The sequence below is a fragment of the Nipponia nippon genome, unplaced genomic scaffold, assembly GCF_047370975.1.
Source record: "Nipponia nippon isolate SJK-2023a ecotype South Korea unplaced genomic scaffold, ASM4737097v1 scaffold_5, whole genome shotgun sequence".
In the NCBI taxonomy this organism is placed as follows: domain Eukaryota; kingdom Metazoa; phylum Chordata; class Aves; order Pelecaniformes; family Threskiornithidae; genus Nipponia; species Nipponia nippon.
The window spans coordinates 77,353,313-77,380,032 of NW_028262369.1; the positions used below are offsets into that span (position 1 = coordinate 77,353,313).

The following is a 26,720-nucleotide window of genomic DNA, read 5'->3' on the forward strand; positions in this document are numbered from 1 at the left end:
GCGCCGGGCGCGCCCGCCCGCCCCCCCGGCCCCGCTCTTCCCGCACGCCGCGAGGAGCAAGGGCGCGCCCGCCGCTCCCTCTCTTTGTGTGCCGGCGAGGGAGCGCGCGCGGGCGGGCCCGAGACACAGCGCGGAGGAGGGCGCCGCGCGGCGTGAGAGCCGGCGGGCGGGTGGCGGTTTGGAGCGCCGCCGCGGGGGCGGGCGGGAGGTGGAGTGAGGAGTGCGGGGCGGCGGCGGTAGGCGGTGGCGGGTCGGGGGGCGGCGGCGGCGGCGGCGGCGGCGGTGGTGGTGGTGGTGGGAGGGGAGGGAAGGGAGGGGAGGAAGGCGAGGAAGGCGGCTGGCGGCGGCGGCGGCGGATAATGATGGCGTGGTGTGCGCGGCCGCTGGGCGGCCGGGAGCGCTGAGGGGAAGGAGGCGGCGGGACCCCCGCCCCCAGGTAGGCTGGCTCGGAAAGTTCGGCGCGGGGTGCCGGGGCGGCTCCGCTGTGCGCCCCGCAGGCCCCGCGGCGCGGAGGCGCCCTGGGGAAGCCCCAACTTGGGGCCGAAACTTGCGGCTTCCCCCCTTCCGGGCAGCGCGGGGCCGCCCGGGCCCCTCCGCCCCGCCGAGCCGCGGTGCGTGCGGCCGGGTCCGGCCCGGGCCCGGCCTCCCCCGGGCGGCAGGAAGGGCCGGGCGCTGCCCCCTCCCCCGCCGCACGGCCCGGCCCGGGACGGCCGTTGGCGGGAGGGAGGGGCGGGCGGGCGGGAGCGGCCGGGGGGCCGCCTGCCGCCGCCGCATCCCCCGCCGGAGCCGTCAGGTCGGTGCCCGGGCGGGCGGCTGGGAGCAGCTGGGTCCGGGCGTCCCGGCGGACACAATGGGCTTTATCCGGCGGGGAGGTCTCGGGCGGCGATTCCCACCCCGGCTTTCAGATCCGTGTCACACGCCGGAGAGGCCCCGAGTTAATGAGAACTCTCTGTCTCTCTGCAGATGGCTCTCCGGATACCGCGGTCCGCGCTGGGGATAATACCCGGTGTGGCCATTTACGCGCTGTGATTTTTCTCTCCACACATACTCCCTGCGAGGCGGGAGGCTGGCCGAGAGAAAGGCTGCCTTTCGGATCTTCTGTGGGATCTGCTCTGCCTGGTGTTGGAGAGTGGAAGCTTTGTGCCTGGAAGCCGTCCTTCCCATTCTTCTTCAGGAGTCGAGGGAGCTTTCTCTCTGACAATGATGAAAACCGAAGGCAAAGGGGAAAGGACTTTAAGAAGTGCTTCTCCACACAGAAATGCCTATAAATCCGATTTCCATGCTATCAAATGCTCTTTTGATGGCGTAAACAATCCTGAAAGCGCTTCCAACAAAACAGGCTTGCATCAGAAGCTGAGCACCTCTTCCAATGGAGGGGGAAATGACCCACACAGTCGAGGCAGAGCTGCCACTTACGGCAATAGAGTACACAAGATCAAAAATATGTTTCTGCAAATGGGAGGCTCTTCTTCCACACCCTCTTGTGAAAGCAGTCCACCTGCTGAGACCAAATTAATCAGCCGGACCATGGCAGCAGAGCATGGACCTTCTCCAGGTAGCCCATCTTTCCTCATTGTCCAAAAAAATAATCTTCTTAATACAAGTACCAGCCCCAGCAGCAGTCCTGTGGATTCACTGTCTGTGCCTTCTGCTGCCGACAAGGTCATCCGTAGCAATGATGAGGCAGACTTGGACAAAGTTGCCCTGGCAGAAAAATTTTCGGAGGCCAGGAAGCTATTTGAGAGAAATATAAAACAACGGAGCTCAGTGGACAGATATTCCCCCAGCAAATGTGAAAGAACTGAGGATAAGAGGAGACACGGTTCAGCTTCTGATTGCAGCAATGTGGTGGACCACTTCAGTTTTAATACAGAAGGAAGTCTTCCAGTTGCACTGGAGAAAGTTGAAAATCAAGGTAATGAGGAGTTGAAGCAGCAACATCCCAATAGTGGTTCCAAGTCCTCCTTCCTGAATGCAGGGCCCATTTCTAGGAGGCTGGAAAGCTTTCTGGGTGACAGCGATACTGAAGAATCCAAAGAAATTTCCAAAAATGATAGTCCTCCACATCAGGACCCTTTGAGAGGCCAGCACAGTTTGGGTTCATCCACTGTTGCTGAAGGATGTCCAGAGAAGGCTGTGTCCACCAAAGTGCCTGTGATCCTCGGAGATGAGCTGAGTGAGGCACTTGGAAACGACAAAAGAGAGCAACTGGTACTTGAGAGAAGCCTGTGGGATACGGGCAGTATGCCTGGTCAGGAGACTCAGTGGAGATCAGATAGTGTTCTCTCCCGGGTTTCCTCCATGGAGGGAACTTGTGCAGAGCTGGTTGCACAAAATGAAACCTCAGGGCATGAAAAAGGTTTGGAGAAAAATCACATTGTTCAAGAGGATCAGGTGCTCCGACGTCAAGTACAGGACGCAAAGAGGAACGACTACTCCGTGGAGGTGGAAGAAGAGTTTATGGAAGGCAGCAAGACCAATCGGGAAGAAGAAAGAGATGGGATGTCTGTGAAAGATGGTCCAGTTACACAAGTTCAGGATGTTCTAGAGCAGGAAAGGGACACTGAAGAAGAGGAGCAAGTGGTGGAAAAGCAGAGCAAGAACTTCAGTGCTTTTGGAATAGAGAATGCAGCTTTTGATGATGACAGGGATATAGAGCCAGAAAACGAAGGGCCTGAAGGCAAGGAAATTTTGGAAGGAGAGGAGGAAGAGTATATGTATGACAGTGAATATGAGGAGTTTCCTGGACTTTCTGAAGAGGAAGATCCTGAGCCAGACCGAAAAGTCAAGTTCTCAACAGCTCCTATCAAGGTAAGTACACTTGAATGTTCTTTATTTTTTTTATTGTTTTGCAGTCAAAAATACGCAGGAAATAAATTTTTGTTGTATTTTTTTTCAAAGTTCTAAAAACCCTTAAAAACATGTAAGCTTATGGCTTTTATTCAAAACTGAGTAAGAGAGAAGTTACAAATTTTCTGAATGAGAGAAGTTATAAATTAAGCACAAGTGATTTCTGAATCACAGCAGCTTCATAAGAGAGTCTGCATAGTGAAATGTGAGATTTTACTTACTGGACATTTTCAGGAACACTAAACTTTTAGGAATAGATGCAAACATGTGACCTTTAATACTTGCCTTGATTTGTTGAAAATTGAGGCATTGCATTAGGAAGAATTTTTTCAGTTTTACTTTTTGTACAAATCTTTTAAAAAAATGAAACAAAACAACAAAAAAACTCATAGCAAACCTCCAGATTCAACCTCAGACTTGTGTTCAGAATTAACTGTGAGAAAATATCAAATGACTGGTTCCTGTTTAAGACTTTAGAATTCTCTCTAATAATAACTTTTTTTTTTTTTTTTTTTTTTTTTAAATACTGGCTTGGTGAACATACCATAGGAGTGTTAACGTGAGCATTTTGGAGTTAGGTAGTTGTGGAAGTAGAAGTTACAGGGCAGACTGGATAATGAGGAGTAGTGTAAGTTACAATGCTAACAAATGAAAAAGATGTAGGTGTCTGATCTTCCCTCACCAAAAATACCCACAAAATAAGTCATTCCACAGCTCAAACTGTCTTTACCCATAGTCTCATCGTATTGTAGTCCCTCTTAAAGTTTGGGAAGAGAATTGGGAGATGTGGACCAGGATGGAATGGAAAACTGTCCAGGCTTTCTCAAGCATACTTTTCTTCTACTATTACATGAATGAAAAATACCATCTTTAATAAACAATTTTTACACTTTGTTCATACAGAGTCAGGACTCCCTTTTAGTGATCAAAGGGATGCAAAAATTCTGTTGACTGTACTTCCTGCAGTGGAAAGCTGTAATTTCCCAGTTTGCTCAACACACGCCAGAGCTGTACCCCAAAAAATGTTTTGGGTGTGGCACAATATGAGTTTTGTTGCATGTGGGTTTTTTATAGTCTCTCCATAGACAGGCTGACTTTATATGGCTTTCTTGTAGTTGATGCTGCTTTAGTGGTGACCTGGAGCACTGACAGGGGAAGTGCCACTATTGAAAACTGCGTAATGAGCCTGGTGAGGGCTGTGAGAGAGCCGGAGGGGCATCAGTCCATTTCCCCTCGCATTTGTGCACCGAGTATCTGAGGAAAGTGCCCTGTAGCGTCTACTGTAAATGCGTGTGCATTGAGTGACTGCTGGCTTCCTGCTGTAGGCAGGGTTTTACTGATCATTGCTGGAATCCTACTGAAGCAGTGGCTGTAACAGACTTTTCCTGCCTTCTCTGTTGTGTCCATGCCAGAGTTAGTTCAAAGCATTGGTAGAAACCTCTGTGCCAAGTGTGATGGAAGCTCTCATGTAGACAAAACTCAGTTTCTGGTAACTAGCACTGTTCAATTACAGCTGCTTCTCTGAAAGCCACAGGAACCAACCTGTACCCAGATTATCAATTACACAACCGAGAGATGAACGGTTGGTAGCAACTGTTAGCAGTTTTCCATTAAAAATAACCTAGTTCTTGCCATAATGCCCCACTTGGATTGGCAGAATAAACTGTACTTAATAGCAATATGGTCAGTGCACTTTCTTTTTAAGGCCCTAAAATTGAAGCTTGTGATACTTGCCTTCCTTTATCCCTTTTCAGTGAAGCTTAACTGTATCTTTCCTATAATGAGTATAGGGATCTCTTTCTGTGTGCCATTTTCAGTAGCTTTTTCCCCTCTGTTCCTCATGCCTCAGCAATGATTTCTCTACCCTTGTCTGCCTTTTTGTTTCATATTTTCTATGATACTTAGTGGGAATGAGTCCTGGTATATGGTTTTCAGCTTTTGTGCTCTGTAAAATAAAGAATTCCAACTTTTTTTTTTGCACTTCCACAAAATCTTTTTTAGTAATGTATCTTTAATATCTCATTAACTTTTTAGAAAATTCCCCTTTTACCTCATAGAAGGAAATGTCTTGTGTTTGGCTTTTATGCATAGATTTTGGTGCATCTTAAATTGGAAGAGAAAAAAACATCCTGAGTGGCAGCAAAAGGTTATTTCTGGTCCCCACCATAGCTTAGAGCAGTGCCATAGCGAGAAATGTATACTGGCAGCTTCTTTTTTCAGCTTTACTTAGACTAATAAGTTTGACTGAAATGTAAGTGCCATTCCAGACATCCATAGCCACTTGAGGAGAAGGTCTGTGCTCCTCCTCGTCTTAGACACTCCTGAGAGAGGCCAGGCTGGCCTTGGCGTTCCTGCTGTTTTCCTTCTGCACCTCTCTAGTGATTATGAAGAAACCATCTCTGTCTTTTGCAGTTGCTATTTAGCAGGTGTCTGATAGAGTTGGAGAATTCAAAACATTCAGAAGGTGTTTGGGCAAGGAAAAGCACGTTCTCAGATCATCAAGGTTCTGCAGCGATGAAGCTTTGACCATTGTACTTGATATACCAAGTAAAGGGAAGTTGGATATACGTGTAGGTAGTAGATAAAACTTACACACAGGCACCCTAAAAACAGTATTTATGCTGCAGCAGCAAAGAGAACTTGATTAATATCTCTGTTTCGAAGTTTGTAGTCAGTTGTAAAATTGGCAAGGCTTTTGAGTAAAAGAAGGAGACTGTGGAGCTCCCAGGAGATGTATAAGGCAGCTAACACTGTTAGCACTGCATCTGACCCATACTAGAGATCCATAATTGTTGACATCTGTAGCAGGGCTTAAGAACATAATTTGATCTGATAATTTCAGGAAACATGGAACATAATTACGCAAATACGCCCATTATTTTGAGTTGCCCTGCGCCCGTGAAAATAAGCATAGATGAGACTTTTTAAAAATAAATGCTTCAATTCTGTAGAAGCTGGTGATAAATGACGTCTGGGAAGATTTCTTCCTTGCCAAGGGTCACCTGACTCTAAGTCCTGCTGCTGTTTGATCTCTGCAGACCTTAAGGAACATTATGTCTCTGTTGTTTGTTTTTCCTACAGTAGTGAAGAGAGTGATACTGTACAGTTATTAGCAGAACTTCACAGTCTGGGTTTGTGTTATGGTACGTGAGCTATTTTTAGTCTCTTGTTGCCACATATGGAGCCTTTAAGGAATGTAAAGCACACTCAGCTGTCCAAGGTATTTGCAAGGGAACTGAATTTGTCTTTGTCTTGAAGTTTTCTGAATAAACTGTGTAAACGATCAGCATTGCAGACAGTGCAAATAATGTCAGGTAACTGTGCTGTCATCCCTTTATATTTCACTTTGCTTTTGTAATGTAGAGAGTAAATCACTTTCAATTATGTGATTACCTTGAAAGGCTTTAATTAACATAAATGTAATGACTGAGTGCTGTTTGACATCTGTAATTTTGAAACTTTCTGTTGTGAAAACAAATGCCTGTTTCCAAATTGACTTTGTGAGATATTTTTACCTCTGACTGTGTCAGACTTTGTCCTCAAAACCTTTAATAGCACTCTGACTAACTTCTGCAATGATGTATGATCCTTAGAAATTCTATAGCTCAGGTAAACTGAAAAGATAGTACAGCTGCTATTTGCTTCCGGAAGTTGGCTTAATTAGCAGTGTTATCCAGTTTATGTTGCACGGGAGTGTCTGTTCCTAGCTTTTTGTAAATCATACTTTCTTTTAAGATTGTTAAGTCAAGAATACAGTTTAAAAAAAAAAACAAAAAAAAACCAAAAAAAAAAAACCACAAACCTTCATAAAGGCTTTACTTCTATATTTTTCACAGCTGAGCAGAAGTTTAAAAGTATTTCTTAAATAAGGAAACTGAAAGCAGTTTCATAGCTTGTGTGTTGTCCTAACCAGACAAGTATCAGCTGCTTCTGAGAGAATATGGAAATCCTTCATAATATTGCCATTTGTCTTGCACATTGGAATAGAGCTGTTTTATGTATAGCTGGGACACAAACAGTAATCTTGTTCAGGCTGGCATACTCTTCAATCTTTTCAGTACAGAACTGCTTACTGTGGAAGTTAATTAAGCAGTAAATGAAGATACATTTGAATTAGATTTCCTGTATAACAGCATATCTGTAAATGCTTACCACTTTTAAGAGATGCACAGTTTTGTAGGTCAATGTGCAGTTTCCTGAACACTGTTTTAACAAAATGTTGCAAAGTAGTGCTTCAGCTTCACACATCCTCTGATTTTTAACTGTAACTTCTATACTTATGATGCCATACACAGAAAGGGATACAAAATACACTTAACTGGTGGAAGATACCGAAACCCTGGAGTTTCTTCAGTAATTAGAGAATTTATGACTGCATAAATGGTCAATTGTTTGTCAGCCATTGGTCAAACGCTGCAGCAAAATACTTCTGTGGCATTAAGAAACAAGTTTGTGACATGGATGTAGGTTGATCTAGGAAAATAGAGATTTGATTTGAGAGTAGATTTAAGCAGAATTGACTTGTATGTGGGAAGTCATTTGCTTTTTTTTTTCATATTTCTGTCATGCTTTGTTAGGGATATTTTGCAATGGCAAAAATTTGTTTGTTGTAAATCACAGATTTTAATTGTCTTGAAGCTCTGTTTGTCACTTGCATCAACATTACAAGGTTTGTAACTTCATAACAACTTTTCCTCATGTTTTTATCTCAAATGTAAACTTTCCATGGTACTTTTCAGTGACTTTTCACAAAAAATAACCCTGTTGTATTCTGCCTGCGTCTGAGAGTATGGCATTTCCTGCTGGCTAACTTAAAAGCATGAGATGTTAAAAACACGGATATTAACTGGAGGAAGAAGGTACATATTTTCACACACGTGTGAAAATTTTGTTATTTTGTGGTTTTGTTTTGGGGTTTTTTTTGAGGAAAGATAATCTTTAAACTGTTACTGAAATTTCAATTTTCATAACAGTTAAATGTTTATTAAGCCTAAATGCATTTAATTCTGCGTATAGATTTACCTGGTTTTAGAAAGTTCTTCATCCAGTATTTGTGATGCCTTCCTGGTCCTTGTTATGTTTTGATTCCATAAGCTTTGTTCAGCTCTCCAGAAAGAAGCATTTTCAACTCAAACTTTCTTTGGCTTTTTTTTTTTTTTTTAATATCTTAACACCTTCTGTTTTGATTTTTTAGGAAATATTGGATATGTAAGTTTTACAATGGTAGATTGATTTGGCATTTCAAGAGTTTTTGGATGAGAGTCCTGTGCCAGGGTATGGGGCTGTAGAGCAGAAATCTAAACCAGAACAGAAAAAAGCAAAGAATTTCTTTTTATATCCTGGCTTACTGCTGGAGCAGCTTTACTCTTTACATTCATATCTCAATGTATTTCTAATGGAATTATTCCCTGAATGCAGTTATATGAGATACTAGCTGCCCTGTTTGATGTACTTGGTGATGCTATAAACCTATAGGCAAATAAGAGAACGCTGAGGTTATGGATGTCAGGTGAGGTGACAGTGAGGATGACAGGTCACCTGTTGGTCCTCACTCCCTTTTCAGTCCTTCCAACCTCTAACTTCCTAGCAGTTTCACCTGGATTTGACAGGGAAGAGAGATATTTTTAAAGGTATTTTTAAATTACTGCTTGGTTTGGGGAAAACTAGCACTTCTGTCAGAGTTGCAGATTTGTGCTGTCACTGATGGCAGGGCTGCAGCTTTAGTTTAAGTTACTTGTTCTTTAATGTTAGCCGATCACTATGCATGTCCAGCCTGTGCTGCGTTTTGCTCTGAGAATAGCTGTGGGGAACAGGAGGGAGGGAAGGGGGTGAATGGGGAGGCACTTGAGGGTTTCATGGGAGGCGTAGTCAGAAGAAACACTGAGGAGGTGGCAAAGGTCAGCAAAGATAAGCAAATTTATGGGAGACAAGTTCATTACCTCAACAGTTAAGCTGCTGAAAGATTCAGGATCTTGTTGATGATGATCGCTGTTATTAGCGCCTGAGGATACGTAACCTAGCCTGATAGAGAATGAACAGGCAGTAGCTGAAACTTGTTTGTAGTTTACCTTCTGAGAGGTGGAAAAAATAAATTATCCCTTTTCATGTCATTCTAACGTAAAAGAGAAGGTGAACACTCAGAAGGACATCAGTAAAAAAGACATTTGCCTCTATTATCTGAGTACATATTTTGTAACCTTGAGATCATAAAGGTGCAGTGTAGCAGAGTTTTTTACAGGGTTCTTGTATTTTTATTGAGTAGTAAAGTATTATTCCAAAAGGCAACATGCAAATTCTTTAGATTTATTTCTCAATCATTTTCTTCTGTCACCCTCTGATGTGTCTTGGTATAGTGAGATGATCCTCCTTTTTAGACCTGGAGTATTGATCATTGCTAGTGACAGTATTACTGCAGATCAGTGAACTCAGTTGATCTGGTATGGCAGGGTTATTTTGTTGTTCGTTCTTCTTATGACCTTTAGAAAACAGCCAGGTGGGGTCTTTTTGTGTTCATTGTTATTCTTTCGAAGTTCCTTTTACCAATTTGCTTGCTATCTAGAGTTGGTCAGGTCAAGATTTTTATTTTGGTCAATACTAAATAAATATACATATCTAGTTCTTCTGGATTGCCAGGCTTAAATTGGTGGTACCAAGACACCTGTGAAACTTATGGATGTTCATAATTGAATCGCTCTCTTTATACACAGTCTTTCAGGAGCCAAGATTTTTTGGAGGTGCCCTCCTTTATGTGGTATTGTGAGTAGTTTTTGCCTCTTCTGGTCATATCCTATTTATTTGGAGTCTTTCAGTCTCTTTGTCAGTCAGAGACCAATGCCACCTCACCTGAGATGGTGGTGGAGTACAACCAGGTCACAGCAGAGCTCCACTTCCACGGAGGGAGGATGTGGATCGTGTCTCAACTTCTGCTCTGAAGGTTTGAAATTAAATAAAATTAGTGCACCAAATCTGAATGGATGCTTTTCTCTGTCTTCAGTATTTCTTTCACTGGGATTTAAAAATTAAATACCTGAAAGTGAAAGAATGTTTCTCCTTCTGGAGTAGGTAGCATAACCTGAGTGAAACAGATACCATGTTGTCTTTCTTGCTCTCTAGCTAGATCCAGTGCCTTTGCTACTGCAGTGAAATACAGAACTAGAGAATAAATTTTACTGATTTTATTGATAATTAAGTAGAGAATAGTGAGGCTGGTAAAAAAATGGTTTATTTCTGATGAAATTATCTATATGAAATTGTACTGTAGATCTGAAGCAAGTTTGCATTTATGCTTTTATGTAAACTGACTTGGTTGGGTGTTTTGATTAAGTCATGCAGAGCTACAGGATCAAGTGCATAAGTGTGTGCAGCCTGTCTGTCCACCTGTTTGGTAACAGAAAATGCTACGTTGAATGTAATGGCTTATAATATTAACCTGTTTAACAGTTACCAGAAGGGTAAAAGTGTGTTTAAAAAAAAAAAAAAAGTAAGCAAGGTATTTCTGTTTGCTGATTAAAGGATTTGATAGCATGAATTGACTTAAATCAGGTATAGTTTTTCACTTATAACAAATAGTGGTAATAAAATACTAACTGTGTAGCTTTCGGAAACAGAGGGAAGAGTGGGTAGCGGTAACAAGATGTCTACTTCAACTGAAGAGGGAGATTGTAAGAGTAAACTTTAAAGTGTACATTATACTTCAGTCCTACTTCAGTGCTACTGTTTCAAATGATTATTCATGTTTGCCTGGGCACTTCACATATTGCCAGGCATCGCAAAGGCGATCAATTTGAAAAGCTGAAACTGTTCACTATTAGATAATTTTCCCTGAGCTGTAACTTGTGTTTTGAACGTATGGCTTTATTGAGTGTCAGTAAACTCAAATGTTCAGAGCAAGACCTGTGTTTCAGAAGAAACACGAACCAACTGGTGCAGTCATTGCTGGGCATGATGTCCAGGCAGGGGTGTCGGTGACACTTCAGTGCCTCTCTCCACTGTTAAGTGTTACTTTAACCACCTGTGCAGGTGTTGCGAGGCTTTCCAGCAAATGCTGCGGTGTTACACGAGCATTTTAAACTGATGTTGATATTGCTTCCATTCCAATTAGTTGAGAGCCCTTCTGGGCAGTTACTGATTTCCTAATCTTACTCTTTAATTATTTTTGTGATGATCTGCTTTTGATCAGGCACAAACAAATCTATCTAGCAGAAATTAATATGGTAGCAGAGGTCTTTGGGCTGCATTTTATGACTCTGTAGCAGTTTCATGCAAACACGCGGTAAATTAGTGTCTCTCTTCTGAAGAGTTTACCCTCTAACAAAATTAACAGTATCCTAAAACTAACATAGTTCTTAAGTAGAGCTTTTTATGTGCTGCTAAGAGTTTCAATTGAGAGGTCATTGTTGTTTTTTTGTGATAATGCTGTTTTCTGTGATAGCACTAAGATGATATAATGGAGATTTTTAGTTCTGTATGGTAACAGGAACTGAACAGTAGGATCCTTTAGACAGTAGGCTGCATTAGTGTTTTGGGTTGTTTGGGGGTTTTTTTGTTTTGTTTTGTTTTTTTTGAGTGCTGATCTTGATGATGTTGATACTAGCATCTTCATACAAGGAGGTGAACTGAGTTTTGCATTCAAAAAGTGATTCATTTTCTTGGTGTGGAAAATGCAGTTTGTTCTGTCTCCAAATATGTTTGCTCTCTAAGGACTAAATATATATTTGAAAGTTTCCAGTTATATATCTCAACAATTTAATTAAAATAATCCTTAAAAATTCAGCCCTCTGTCACAACTTTTTTGGATTAAAATTATTTTTATTCATTCTGAAGAAAAGAGGCCTTGAGTGTAAAAAGAAATTCCTTTTTCATATAGCAGGGGTTTTCATCGTTTATTAGCTTGAGTAGATCCAGAAGTTATTAATGTTAGGTAAACCTTCTGGATATATAACAAGCTATGGTAAAAGGCTTGTAAAAGTCACGTGGTTTCCACAGTAAAATTCATCTAGTTTCTACTATGTTGAGACAATAACTTGTGTTTGCTAAAGCATATCTTTTAAAAATATCACTTACACACTAATAATTTTACGATCTCTGGCTAGCAGTGGCTTTTAAATAGTAAGATTAGAATTTCTTTTGTCCCTAATGTGTTTGATTCAGTGACTAAACCCTGCCAGACACAGTGTAGGGATGAACTGTGTTTAGCTTTCTCATCAATCTTCTAAACTGTGTAACTTGTAACTTATATTATTTATTATCCACATTTTAACTGTGTTTAATATTACTTTTGCTACTTGGCAAGAAAAACTTGCTGAGCAGTTCTGGTTTTCTATATTAGTATCAACAATTTTACCGTTTCCATCTCATGAAAGATGAATACCATATTATGATTCCACATGTATACAATAAAAATTTCTGCCTTTTGCCCTTGACTCTTTGGGCTGTAGGTTTCTTAGTGTGCTCTTGCTTTTCCCTTTGTTATTGCAGTGTTTGGCTTCTGGTTATATATCAGTTTTGCTTTTCCTCTACTCTTTGTAAATTCGTGTTTTTCCTCAAAATTATTTTTCTGAAGTCAGTGGTTTTTTCCTTACTATTTTGAAACAGCTTTATCTTGTCCTAATTGTGGCATTATGGTGTTTAGAATATTACCTTAAATGTTCTCACACACTTCCCGTCTGTAACTTTAAGAGGAAAAGTATGAATTCTTTCTCTTAGTGGATTAGTCAGAATTTATTTCAGATATTTTTTTCTCAAAGAGGTAGTGCACTTAAATATTAGTAGTCTTCATTTGCATATCTATGTGCTATTATTATTTTACATATAGAAATTATAAACATCACTGGAATCTAACCCACCATTTATTTTTATTTCTATGATCCATTCCTGGCAGATGATCAATCTTGTGTCAAAATGGGCAAATTCCATGAGACTCCCAAGTACAATGCTATTACTTTTGAGTTGGAAAAATATTTAAAAATTTTTAGAAATTCCAGAGATATTTTAGTACTGGCAGCCTAAGACTTGAAGCATATGTAATGCGGTGTGTTAAGATGGTGCGACTTTGCTTCCTCAAAATTTCCAGCGCTTTATAAATGATTGTGTAAGGAACTGGGCATCCCTTTGCTAATGTAGTTCTTCAACAGATAGTGACTACTTGCATTGTCTTCTGCTTTGTGAGTTAGACCACTGAGTTGTAAAGAATCAAGAAAATACAGTTGTCAGTGTCTCCAAAATAGACTACTACCAGAAACATTTTGCTCATTCAGCCATTGGATGGTTAGTGATCTTTAACATTTTAGTCATATTATTAATACTAGATCATACATACACTTATAATGAAGCAAACTTGATTTTTCATGCCCCAGTATTTGATTCGTTCTCAAGAACTTGGATAGTCTCGTTAAAAAGTTGTTTTTCCACTCATGACCTTTTTTTTATTATTAGTTTAAAATTCATCTTAGTATTATAACTTGACTATATTTTTTTGAGAGATTGATTTTTCTATTGGCATGGAAAGGAACCAAACCAGATGGGTTTTGTTCCACAGGGAGAATAGTGCTTCGTGAAACCCTGAAGGTTCTACTTCATATCCTATTTACTGATTTGGAGGGGTGAGGAGAAGGATTAATTTAAGAACTTGGCCACCTTTTTCTGATAGAGTAAGAATACTTGAGACCATTTGGATGGGTTTACCTTTATGCAAGACTTAGTAAGAACTTTTCAGGAAGGTTGTTTTATTGGGGGAAACATAAGATTTCTGAGAGTGGGCTTCTTCCTTCCCTTTCAGCCAAGTGGATCTAATCTTGCTTACTTTCTGGACTGCTATATGGCCATGCCATGTTTCTGGAGTAGCTGTTTTGCAGGATTTGGCAAAGAGTTTGTGAAACTGTCCTCCAGCTGTAGCCTGGAGGTGAAGTAGTAAGGTCCCCATGGGGAAATACTGAGTTATATTAGTTGCTTTTTTGTAGTCTGTTTCAATAACCGTTTTCCTATGTCTGAGGCTACTGCTATGCAGAGCTAACACCATATACTAGCGGATATAAATTTACTGGGAAAATGTTAATTACAGCTAATTACAGTTAATTCTGTCTTATTTACATGATTGCAGCTACCTGTCTAGGTAGTCTTAGTGGGAAAATGCAAAAGTTGCAAAAACTTAGTAGGCCAGTGTAAATTATCTTTGTGTCGGCACTGCACGTTCTTGATTAGGGAGATGGCTGCTGCAGCTGCAATCCATAACTGGTTTTTGTCTTACAGTGATGTTGAGTAAAACACTCACAGCCTGCAAAAACTTAAGCAGATAAACCTTGTTTTTCAGATAAATGGGGGTTCGTGTATTGTTTTTTAATATTTTTTAACTTATGAATTTAAATACAATTAATGAACATGCTGATATGTAAAATTAAGCCTGTTACATGTACCTCATTCTTCCTTTCTAGATTTCTGTCTTAATTCGTGTTGTTTGTTTATCTTTTATTTTTAACAATTCAGAAATTCAGCTGGAGTGATTACTAAAAATAGTAACGTATGTAACAAGGCATTTCCTTTTCCTGGGAAACTCTGTGATTCCCTTGCAAAATTGGACAACTACATCTGTTTGAAGTAGTGCAATTGGCAGATGGTGTGGGGGGAGGGAAGAAGAGAGGAAGAAGGATTTGGGGGAATGTAGTACTAAAAAAAAAAAAAAAGTAACACTATATCAAAGAGGAGATGACTAATTTCCTTGACGGGTTTCTTTTAACTATTTGGTGCATTTACAACACAAAAAGTGTTTAAGGAATTGTTTTGAAACTTCTAAGATGTTACTTCTGTGCAAGTTAGAAGCTGTCTTACAGCAGCAATACTTATTAAATTAATGGTTGTTTAGAAAACGGGATCTCTAAAAATACCACTTTAATTTCCTTACTGATTTTCTTTCAATTATATCATGTTTGGAAGGGGGTGGGAAAGCACTAAAAAAATTTTATGTTACCTTTCTTAGGTTTTCAGTACTTACTCAAATGAAGACTATGATAGACGTAATGAAGAAGTTGACCCTGTGGCAGCCTCAGCTGAGTATGAACTTGAGAAAAGGGTGGAAAAAATGGAAGTGTTTCCTGTGGAAATTGAAAAAGGTGCAAATCAAACATTGAACATTTGTAAGAGATACTATGCGCACAAAAGATAAAACAATTTTAAACTGTATTTTCTCTGAATTTAGGTCTCGAATTTTTGAATGCATGTTCAGGCTTTCATCTGTGGCTAGTTCTGTTGAATTTAGTGAACTTTAACTGGACAGGCCTCTACTAAGTTCAAATTATCATACTTAATTGAAGTTAGGAAGGCTACATTACTGAGTGACAGATCTGCACCAAAATATATAAAATTCATAAATCTTGCTATCTCCTCCAGATACCATAAAGCTTTGAATCTACCAGGCAGTCATAACTACAGAACAAAAAGGCTTTAAGTAGTATCTAGAAAGAAAATACGTTGTTCTCGTCCTTTTTTTTTTTTTTTTTTTTTTTTTTTTAAATGAATTTTCCTGTCCTTTATGTGGAAGGACTTGGAACACTTTGAAACAGCTCACTACTGCTAAGTGTTATGTCTTGTGTTATGTGGCTAATGTTAGATCTTTGAATCCCTTAGGTGACAGTGGTCTGGGCATCAGTATTATTGGAATGGGAGTTGGTGCTGATCAGGGACTGGAAAAATTAGGTATTTTTGTAAAAACAATAACTGATGGTGGAGCTGCTCAGAGAGATGGACGGTGAGTTTTTCGTTGAATTGATTATGCTTTTTACAAATTTCTAACTGAGCCCGGTCATTTTCATTGGATATGCTAAATATTGTGAATAAAAGTACAAAAGTTGAATGCAGCTGAATAGATATTATATTCCTGCTTTATGTTAATTTTTTTTAAAAAAAGGGTTTTTATTTAATATAGGACATTTTTGCAAAATAAGCATAGGTCTGCTTACAGCATATGTAAGAAAAGCTTAGAATGTGATCATGTGTAACAGTGCCACAAAATCATGTTGACACCTCAGGACACCAGTCAGTGTGTAAACAGTATAAAAATATCAAGGCAAATACCACGTACATTTTAATTGGTAGTCTACATAGTAACTCAGGATCAGGAGACTGTTTTCAAACAATGAATTTCTTGGGACTCATAATTTCTCATTATAAATACTAGTGAGTTTTAAGTGATACTTGTCATGTTAAAAATATGTCAAGCCAAAATGTATTTGTTGAACTCATAGCTAAGCATTTGTTTATTTTGCAGAATTCAAGTAAATGATCAGATTGTTGAGGTTGATGGTATAAGTCTAGTGGGAGTTACTCAGTTCTTTGCAGCCACTGTATTAAAGAACACCAAAGGCACAGTGAGGTATGTATGTTGTCAATGAAATAATACTTTCTTTTTGTCATTTTTCATTAATGAAGAATACAAAACCATAATCTGAAAGTTTTACAAAGACGTTGTTGAAGGCGACAGTATGGCAAACTAATTTCTTAAGCATATCTTAAGCTTTTTGCTGCAAGGTAATTTGTTTTTCTTCTGTAGGTTTCTGATTGGGAGAGAGAAGCCAGGGACTCAGAGTGAAGTAGCCCGCCTCATCAGTGAGACCTTAGAGCAAGAGAGGTGTCTGTATGAGCAGCACTATGTTCATGATGATACAGAGCAGGTAAAACATCCTACATACTTACATATATTTAAAAGTACATGATTAGTGCTACATGCAATAACTTCTGCAGATGGAATAAATGTTTTTGGAATCAAATTGAAGAAAAAAAAGGATAAAATAGGCAACTTGTTAAAAACAGAAAATATAAACTTCCTGTGCCTTGATAATAGTAATGTATGATTATCACTACTTGCTATACTTCCAATTTATCAATAATCCAAAAGATATTTTTAAGTATCATCTGTGGCTTGTTTTGTGCCTGGCTTACTTAGCTCTCTTCTGTGGAATTTTGATGAAGGTGTTTGCAAGTCATCTTTAAAACTTATCATAGATATAAGAAACTAAAAAGGAATAGTAACTAATTGAGACAAGTTTTGCAACTATTTGGATTCTTTGTTTGTGTGCTTTTGTTATTGCTGCTACCATAATGCAAAGTGTGCGTGTTACAGAATGTCATGATTTTCCCATTTTGTCAGGATGATGATTATGATGATGATGATGATACATATGAGTCACATTTACATGGAAAATCTGTAGAAGTTTTTGATCTTCCTGAAAATGAAGATATCGGTTTACCACTGGATATGGATTCAGCACAGTCTCTTCTTAAATTTAAAGAGGTGTGGTAGCAGTTTTTTAAATATTCTTTGAGATACACAGGGGAGCATCTGAACCTTGCAAGATCTGTATATAATCTCCTTCATGTCCCCCTCGTTGTTTTGGGTTTGTTTTCCCAACATCGCCAATAAAACTCTCTGGTAAACATTCCTTGAAATGTAGGCCTTCTGTAATTTTCTGATCCCAGCTTCCCCGTACATATTGATACTAAATGATTGTTTGATTTAAATAAAATAAAAAAAAAAAAAAAAAGCTCTTGGAAACAGACATTAGAACCCAACACCACCTCCCTCCTTCTTGTGGTGTTTGAACATTCCATTAAATAGATATGATGCTTCTCTTAATTCTTGTTTGGCCCATTGGACTTTGCATTTATTTGCTGCAGAGTAGAATGGCTTTGGCTGCAGGGTGGAGCATGGGGGGACAAGCGTGCCCGTTCCAAATGGTCTCAAGTGTTGTGGTTAGATGTTCGTCAGGAAGATAAGAAATACACATCTAATCTCTTGCTCTAGTCCCTGAGGTCTTCTGGGAAATCTCTGCGTACATAAAAACACTTGATTCTGTAGATTGGCATTTTTTTGGCTTGGAGGTTTTTTTCAGGTGATCCCTTCTGTTTTTCTTTATGGTGTATTTTTTGGAAGTAATGAATTTTTAAACCCAATAGGGCGTTCCAGACTGTGAATCCCAACTTAACATAATTGGAAAATTGGGTTTCTTTTTGCAAAGGTTTTTATAAAGAAGCGTATTTGCTTTATTCAGGTCTGTGGAATTTAGTCGCGGATTTAAGTGGTGCAGTCTTTGGCATTTAGGGGTCTGGGCTTCTTTGGTAGATTTAAGTCCCTGTCATTCTCACTCTGGAGGAGAAAAATATACTGCAAAGAAACTGGTTTGTCAGATGCCACTTGTGCATACATCTACTTATTTTTATAAAGGATCAGTATTTTGCAGACCTCTCAGTTTGCTCTCTTGATAACATTGATGATGTCATTGAGGAAGTTGAAATTTCAGGCTGTTGATCACTATAAAACATTTGCAGTTTTTCTAGGTTAGGAAGCATAGCAACAGGATACAGCATCTTTTCATAAGCACTGTATTTACTTGGGATATGATTCTCAGCTAGCATCATTACTATGCTGTTATTAACATAATCTAAATAAAGGATAGTCATGGATTCATTTGTTTTAATCTGTGTGTTTGGTGCACTATGCCTTGCCAAAAAAAAAAAAAAAAAAAAATCCCCTCAGGGTTACAGATGGAAAGTGAGATACAAGAAATAACTAATAGTTGTCAAAAAAATGTGCTTTTGCACTTGTATGTATGCTGTTTTCTTAAGACTTGTTAACAATATTTTTTATATTTGGCTTAGGTGTAGCCTTTATCCATTTCTAATAATCCTATGAAGATTTGTGGTGTAAAGTACAAGGCTTAATTTTAAAACAAAGCCAGCACGTTTATTTTTAAGTGGTGATAAGTAAAAATATTTAGTAGTGTTAAATTTTTACTTGGTTCTGTGGACCAGTTGTCATCATAAATTAATTGCTGCCTTTTCATTCTACTGGCACATTGAAACATTTTAACGTGCTCACTTTTCTAAATATATAAACAACAATGTGGGATTTTTAACTATAGGTGGCCATGTATTGATTTTTGTAGCAAATAGAACACCGTGGAACTTTTGGGGGTTTAATTTAACTTTTTTTTCAATAGAAGCTCATGATCACTTCTCCTGTAACTGACAAATAATTAAGTTGACTTTATGCTACTATAAAAATGGTTTGAGGAAGAAGGGAATCATGGACAAATACTTAAAACTAGCATTTCAAGTGTCATTTTGTGTGTGCTCATACAATTTTGTTTGTTTGTTTCAGCTACAGTTAAAGCATGCAGTAACAATAGCTGAAGTGAATCAACTGAAAGAGAAAGTAAGTTTTCAAAGAATGTTATTTGGTGATGGTTTTTTTTATTGTGATTCTACCTACTAATTTTACCGAGAAAAGGCTGAATACAGAAGGCAGCAATCTGTTTTAGGCCTCAGGCTCTATGTACTCTCTGTTGTGCTAGGCAGGCATTTCTAAGCTGAAGAGCTGTGCTCAAATTTAAAAAAAAATGAACAACAAAAGCAAAAAAAAAAGAGCCACAAACAAACAAAAAAAACCCAACCCCAAAATACCCCCTGTGCCATTATAAAATGAATGCTTTAGTATTACTACTTAGAGTAGAACTGAATATAGTGGAGTACTGTATGAAACAAGCTCCCAAACAAATATGAGAACATTTTCAGTGGATAGAACTTGTCTTATTTGAGCATAGATTTGGCACTTAGAGACAATGGTTTGTGGCTGACTTTCTGTTACCAGAAAGTTATTTCTGCTACTTTGTTTCCTCTCTTTCCCTCCTCAAATTTCTGACCTGCTCTGGGGAGAGAATTTTTTCCAGCTTTTTTTTGGTGAGGATTGGTTCAACACTTCTGCTTTCTCTGAGAAAGAGTTTCTTGTTCTTTTTGCTGCTTTTTCCACTCATGGAGATCTGTGCATGACCTTTTTCTGGAAATATTTGTTGTAGGTGAGCCGCTTCTTTTATTCCATTGCTCTTCTGTGTTGCCTTGCTGAGAAATGTGTACCCTAGGACAAGTTGCAGTGCATTGCTGGGGGCAGGTAGCAAGTGGGGAGGGGTTAATGCTTCAGATTGCAATAATTTTGAATAACAGTATCTATTGGGGTTTTTCTTGCACTCTGCAAATGTTCAGAGCTCTAAGAGTAGAGAGGTAAGGCAGCCGAAACGTCTTTGTGTTCTTACGACAGTTCTGATTTTTATTTCTGACAGATTTCTGACCTTTTCCTCCTCCTTGCAGTATTCTTGAAATTTGGCCCAACTGGATTGCTAAAAAGCTGTTTAAAATGTTGATGTTAGTACAACTTACTGCCTTACTTTTAATTTGAGAAATTCTTAGTCCTTTGAACATCTCTGTTCCATCAGCAAGTGATCTTAACTGGCTTCAAAACCAGTGATTTCCTCAGTGTAAATGGTGTCCCCAAAGAAGGAGGCATGGACAAACTAAGTAGTATCCTGCCTGCTCACTCCTCCAAGGCCTGGAGAATTTCCCATGTTAACATTCCCTTTTATAACGTGGCTGCTGTCAAGCTGAAGGGGCCCCATCCCTTTCCTTTGTCGAGGGAATGTTTGGTGGTTTTATACATTAGCCCCAGGAAACCAAACCATGGGTATATCATAATTTATTAGGAAGACCAATGTCTTATAAGGTACCAGGGAAGATCAAATGGTCTCATTAGCTTTATTCGAAAAGTTTTTGGTAACAAAGTAGTAGGACAGGGAGCTTGTCTTACAGAGGTTACTATTCCTTATCTCCAGTTGCCTTTGAAGGTAATCAAAACAGGCCTCCCCAGAGGTATTAAGAGATGGTGAGATCTTGAACAAGTCAACATAAGCTAACAATAAAGGTAGTCTTCATTTTCTCTCTTTTAAAATAAGCAATACTAATGAGGAAGTAGTAAAAGACTCTTGGGTTTGAGCTCTAAACTTACTTGGATTAGCAAGGGTTGGCAGAGTTGATATGGTTTCTTTAAAAGTTCAATGTCTTGTTTTAATATTACTGGTAAGTATTTAATTGTTATTAGCTATTCTCTACTTAAACACGTATAAACAACTGTTTTCCTCTTTTAGTTTAGATTAATTCCTTAAGTGTTAATCTTTTCAGTTAAAAATTGTTGAAGCGGAAAAAAATGAATGGAAACTGAGTCGAGCCCAACTTCAGCAAAACTTAGATGAAAGCAAAGAGAAAATTAAAAAGTTAGAGACCTACTGGTTAGAGGCACAGGGTTTATGCAAAACAGTAAATGAGCGTCTTAAGGAAACTCAAGAACAATGTGACGCCCTTGAAAAGAAGTACAACAAGGCCAAGAAATTGGTTAAAGATTACCAACAAAAGTAAGTACCCCAAAATACAAGGTCTTTATTTCTTGCTTGTATGTTTTGTACATTATGGGGAAGACTGACAATACCTACGGTTAGGATTTGCTTAATGCACTTTCTTTTCATTTGCCAGAGTTTAGGGAAGCAGTAGGCTATACATGATGAATTCTTCCGTACCTTAAGTCACCAGCTTCTGGAAAGGTTCTTCAAAAGAAATTATTTAATATTTCTATAACAAATTTTTAAAACAACTTAGTTGAGAAACTGTAATGTGTCTATACTTTTGGAAGGACTACTTGAAATTTGGCATGAGGTATTTGGCAATACCTTTTGCTGTTTGTGAAAAACCTTTGACCAACTTGAATGTTTCAAATAGGGTAGGCACCAAAGGATATATAATAAGAGCCAGATACGTGTGATTCAGTCTGAGTTAGGAGTTATATCTTGTAGGGGGAGTAAAAGGAATTCTGAGAAAAATCAAGAGTTTGGGATATGTATCTAGCCCATCAAAATGGCAGCACGAAAACAGTATCTTCAATCTGTTAACAGGTTTGTGGTTTTTTAGTAGAGGTAATATTCCTTATTAGATACATCTGTGTAAGACTTGAACACTGTTGTCATGCAGATGTGTCTATTTGTTCTACCTTCTTTCCTCTTAGCTAAACAAGAGCTAATTGCAAAATACTTGTAGAAGTGTCTTGATACAGAACACAACTGTTGCTTTTGATAGTTACTGTAAGCATATAATTCTCTTGTCCCCAATTTCTCCACTTGCTACTTATTTTTAAAGGCCGCTTGCATGATCTTTTGCACTGTAGTCCACATCCAGAAATGTTATTTTTCACAGTGCATTTTTGTGCAGTTTGGTGAGCTTTTTAAAGTCTCCTTTCCCCTCTCCTCCCAAGCTTGTCTGCATGCAAGTTCAAAAGTATGTTGACTGCTAACATGCTCGTTTCCATCTCCTCGCTGTTTAGCAAATTCCCATTACTCCTTTGACTGTCCCTGAAGCTTTTGCATTTTGTGTAGATGGTCTACACTTATTTCCTGGCTTTGTATGTTATTCCATCTGACTTGCAGGAAAAAGCAGCTTTTATTTTTGTTTCCTTCTTGTAAATATTGTTTCTTTTTGTAAAACCCAGATATTTCTGTAGGATGAACCAAGTAGAAACTTGAAATGCAATTTATTTTCCTACAGAGAATTCTACCATAGCTTTTGGAAGGAAAATACTGTGTGTGTATGTATCTTTGTGGAAGAGAGTAAGATGTAATGATTGGAGCTGTGTATACATTTCACACTTTAAATGTATATGCGACTTGCCACTTTTAAAGGTAGAGAGCTGGTTGTAACTTTGTAGAAAAAGTGTTGCAACACATTCTTTTTCAACCCAAAGTAAATTATAGTGTCGTATGTATTTTCTTTTGAAGACAGTAGAAGCATACAAATACATGGGTCATTTTGTGACGTTACAAGATTCATGAATCAGTTATACCTTACAGGCTGATTTTTTCAACGTTTACTAACAGAATGCTTTTTAGTAAATGCAACTGTGCATATTTTTATTTTATATATTTTTCTACATTTCTATATATTACTATTTTATGTATATATATATGTATATATTTCTTTCACCAGAGAAATAGAATTTATGAAAAAAGAAGAGGATCATTCAAGGCTACTTGAAGAGAGAGACCAGAAATATGCAGAACAGCTGAAAATATATCAGGAAAAAGTAAAGCAGTATTATATTTTGAAATAAATTTCTGCATTCTTTGAGAGTTGTATCTCACTTCTGAATTTTAATTCTTGCAGATTTCAGAGCTTGAAAGTAAATTAAAAGGATATGAGAGAATGCCATATATGTTTGGAGGTGGCAGTTTATTGGAAGATGGCTGTCAAAGTCCAGGCCAATATAATGAACAGTCAAAGATAAGAGAAGAAAATGAAAAAGAAACAGAATCAATAGACGAAAGACTAAATTCTTCAGATATGTTAATTTCTGGTAAGTAGGTTGTAGGATCTTTGATTTGCATTTAACAAAAATTAGGAGGAGTTATATGTGTAATGTTTTTTTGTTGTTAAAAGAAGTGTTTGCTATTTCCTACTGACTGGGTAAATGTTTGACCTGAGACAGTGTGGATATTTTTGTTTAGGTCCCCCAACATTTTCAGTATTGTAGTAATGTTTTTCTTAAATGCTGTGGGAAAGAGGAGATAGATGGAGAGAGATCCATCTTCACTGTTCCTCAGATTCTCTATTAGTGAAACCGATAATGTTAGAGGGACTAAAACACTGAGATACATCAGTTAAAATCCCATTGATTTTAAGCTGTGATTTACAGCAAAACTTGCTATGATTTTTTTATTTGTCTTGTAATTTTATGCCCAGAATGTTATAAAATATTAGATGGTGGTTCAAATAAGAAGCATGTTTTAAAAAGATTTGGTAGATGCTTATGTACTTTGCACAGTTTCTATCTTAAAGAACAAGGATAGGAAAGTACATTTTGGGCACAAATTCTCATCTATTTGAGAATAAAATACAGTTTTCAAGCCATAATACCATTATATCCTAATGAATTTTTTTTTTTTCATTTAAGAAATATATTTCAAATTCATTAGAAATTGCTATCACAATATGTTAAAATATTGTAGTATTTTATAAAACAGTATTTTCATATAGCACTGATTAGCAGGTAGAATAATTCTGATTTAACTTCTGAATATTTTTCTGGACAGTGGGTTGGAGAACTTGCCTACCAGTTTTGGTTTGGTTTTTGTTTTTTGTTTTTGTTTGTTTGTTTGTTTGTTGTTTTTTGTTAAAGTAGTACATATTTGTTGCAGATTTTGATGCTTTTGTTGGGGATACTCCCAGATTAGACACCAGTGCCCACAAAGCAAAAGCTCAGCTTGCTTTGAAAGTAAAACGCCAGCCACCTTCTCGATCAAAGCTGAAAGAATCTCTTGGGGCTGGACAACAGACTGCAAATCTACAGGTACCAATATTGGTAGATAATTATGCATTCAGGAGCCTGAATGTACGTTCAGTTTTATCTTTATTTGCAATTGTAAGTGCTGTCCATGCTTCATTCAGACTGTGCCAAAGCATTGTATTTTTATGCTGTATCAAGTGAAAAACCCTGTTCAGGTTCATACCATGTATGTGACCTCTGACATGTTCTTTGTAGCACAGATAATTTGAAGTTAGCAAAGAAGTATGCAAGCTCGTACACTACTTACTGAAAGATTTTGATATAGTGACAGTGGTATGTTGTGAAATATGCTCACCTATCTTATTATTCCTTCATCTGAAACAAGTTAGTTACCAAATTTCTTCAAAAGCTAAACACTTCTGAAATGCTTCATTATTCCATAAATAATCATTTAAGTCCACAAAAAGTATACCAGTAAAATGTTCTGGCACATTTCTGGAAAACAGTCGAAGAATTGAGGCGTACATAGTTGGTATATGAGAGAGCCTGTCACAGAGGGAGAAGATTGAACTACTTCAGTTAGATTGAAAAGTGGTTGCATTGAATTGGAATGACCAAGATGTACCAGAACATTTCTGATTTGGCTAGAGAAAGATGATTTGGGATGTGCAGAAAGATCTGTATAGGGGTGGATAAAGGAAAGCCTACAAAGTCAGCTTCATGTGATTTAGATGGTATCTAGAAGCGATGAAGTTAAAATTTTCTGAACTGATAAAAGATCAGCTAGTAAAGGATTATGTGTCATGCTCATCATAAAATAACTTTTGAATTTGTTGAAGGATGAGGATTCAGAAGATACTGTTCTCAACAGAGAACTTTCCACTGTGTACCTAACCAAGACCTTAGAAACAAGTGAAGAACTAATTCTTCCACACCTGGACGACATAGATCGAAAGAGTGAAAAGCCTGAACAAACAGAAAGCACAGAAAGTCCTCTAGAGTCAAGTCCTTCTGCTTCCACGCACTCTTCTCCAGTACACAAACCAAACAATGAACATAGCACAATTACCACTTGTTCACCTCCTCCTGAAGAGATGGCTCCAAATTCTCCTCAAGGTTATCCCAAGAATGTTAAGCAAAGAGAAGCAAAAGGGAAAGGGAAGGAGGCCAAGGGTAAGACTTAAGGGTTTATTATTATTTTAATCTTTTGGGGTTAAAGTATTACAGTTTTTAGATATAAATGAATATTGAACAATAAACTACTTTGAGGGAAAATGAGTTGACTACAAAACTAATTACCTGGTCTAAAACCACTTGTTAACTCTTCAGGAAAGTTTGAAGTTAGCAAAAAAGTATGCAAGTTCATTGTATTCTATTTTTACTTACTGAAGGATTTTGATACAACAGTAGTATGTTCTGAAATACGCTTGTCTATCTTTTAATTCCTTCATCTGCAACAAGCTAGTTACCAAGTTTCTACAAAAATTCAACATTTCTAAAATACTTTATAGCGCCAAGAGTCTAAAAGGTGCCTGCAGAATAACTGCTGTTTCAATTAAACAGTTACAGAAAGGAATAGGTCTGTCAGTTTGGTAAAAGCTCAAACCTATAAATCTAGAGGGTCTAAATGGTTGCCTTGACATAAGCTAGAGGGGAGCTAAGTCGTTGACTGTGGATTATCAGTAAAGGTCCTAACACATTTCTGCAAAACACTAGCCTCGTAAGTGGCAATGTATCGGAGAGTAAGTTTGACTGGTTTCCCGATTCCCAGAAAAATTCAGTGTTGGCTTTGTGCTTCCAGATGTTATCCAGGTGTTTAAACAAGGTACGGATTCTGAGTGTTACGGGAATTACTGCATTATTCATCTTGCCCTCTTATGGTATTTCTCACTAGAAAAAGGTTAAAGTTACTATAATCAGCCTAGTCACTACTAATCATTATTTGATAGAAATATTTGGCTTTTCTTATGAATAATTGAAAAAGGGATCAGATAAAATATTTTAAATGCTTGATATTTCCTTTAGTCAGCTAGCACAATATGTAAAGGCAGATTATACTTGCTGTCTCTTCTGTACAGCTTGGACAAAACCTTTCTTTTAACACCCTGAAAACAGGATTTGTTTTATACTCTCCTCATTCTATGTGTTTCTATAAAGTTTTAAACCAAAATAGTCTCTACCCCAGCTTCTGTTTTTGTTTGTTTGTTTGTTTAAAAAAAAAACCTTAGCAAAACAAGTACCTAATATATAAGTGATTTTGCTTTCTTTTCTACAAATTTTTTTGTGATGGCTGAAGCATTGCAAACATTTTCTTAAAACTGGCAGAGTTACTGGAAGAGCTAATTAATGCAATACATTGAAGATGAGGTTTAGTATTGAAAGCTTGCTCTTTGTAGGCAAAATGACACTAAACTCTACTTTCTGCTAGATTGTTGCTTTCTAACCGTATTTAAATGTCTACCTATTATTTCATTGAAATAATCCTTTCTATTACCTTCCCATCCATTCGTATGTCAGTCTGTATTTTAACCTATTGTACCGTGTTTTAGAAATTACCTCTTTTCTTAAAATATTACCTCTGGAGAGAGAGGCGGAAACAAATGTCAATATTAAAATTAATTCTTCTGGTTTTGTATTTAAGTTGACAGGAAAAATGACCACTTTATGAAAGAAAATGAAAAAGTTTAACTGGTAGTTATAATTTATTGGATGTTACATGTTTAGAAAGAGT

The 26,720-nt window shown here is 38.1% G+C and overlaps 1 protein-coding gene across 4 annotated transcripts in view; it reads left to right on the forward strand.

Moving 5' to 3' along the window:
- The first annotated feature begins 56 nt into the window (after positions 1–56).
- LOC104010003 (neurabin-1) overlaps positions 57–26,720 on the forward strand; it is a 43,773-nt gene continuing 17,109 nt past the window's right edge. For 2 of the 4 annotated variants that reach the window (XM_087733311.1, XM_087733314.1), the window contains exons 1-13: positions 317–436; positions 964–2,811; positions 14,822–14,954; positions 15,469–15,589; positions 16,109–16,213; positions 16,391–16,511; positions 16,988–17,131; positions 18,998–19,051; positions 20,845–21,074; positions 22,693–22,789; positions 22,870–23,059; positions 23,901–24,052; positions 24,829–25,162. In XM_087733311.1, the coding sequence (XP_087589437.1) occupies positions 1,201–2,811; positions 14,822–14,954; positions 15,469–15,589; positions 16,109–16,213; positions 16,391–16,511; positions 16,988–17,131; positions 18,998–19,051; positions 20,845–21,074; positions 22,693–22,789; positions 22,870–23,059; positions 23,901–24,052; positions 24,829–25,162 (3,292 nt within the window). In that variant the 5' untranslated portion in view covers positions 317–436; positions 964–1,200. Of the gene's footprint in view, positions 153–316; positions 437–589; positions 612–963; positions 2,812–14,821; positions 14,955–15,468; positions 15,590–16,108; positions 16,214–16,390; positions 16,512–16,987; positions 17,132–18,997; positions 19,052–20,844; positions 21,075–22,692; positions 22,790–22,869; positions 23,060–23,900; positions 24,053–24,828; positions 25,163–26,720 lie in introns of those variants that run through there. The other 2 variants (XM_087733312.1, XM_087733313.1) reach the window with 2 other exon arrangements.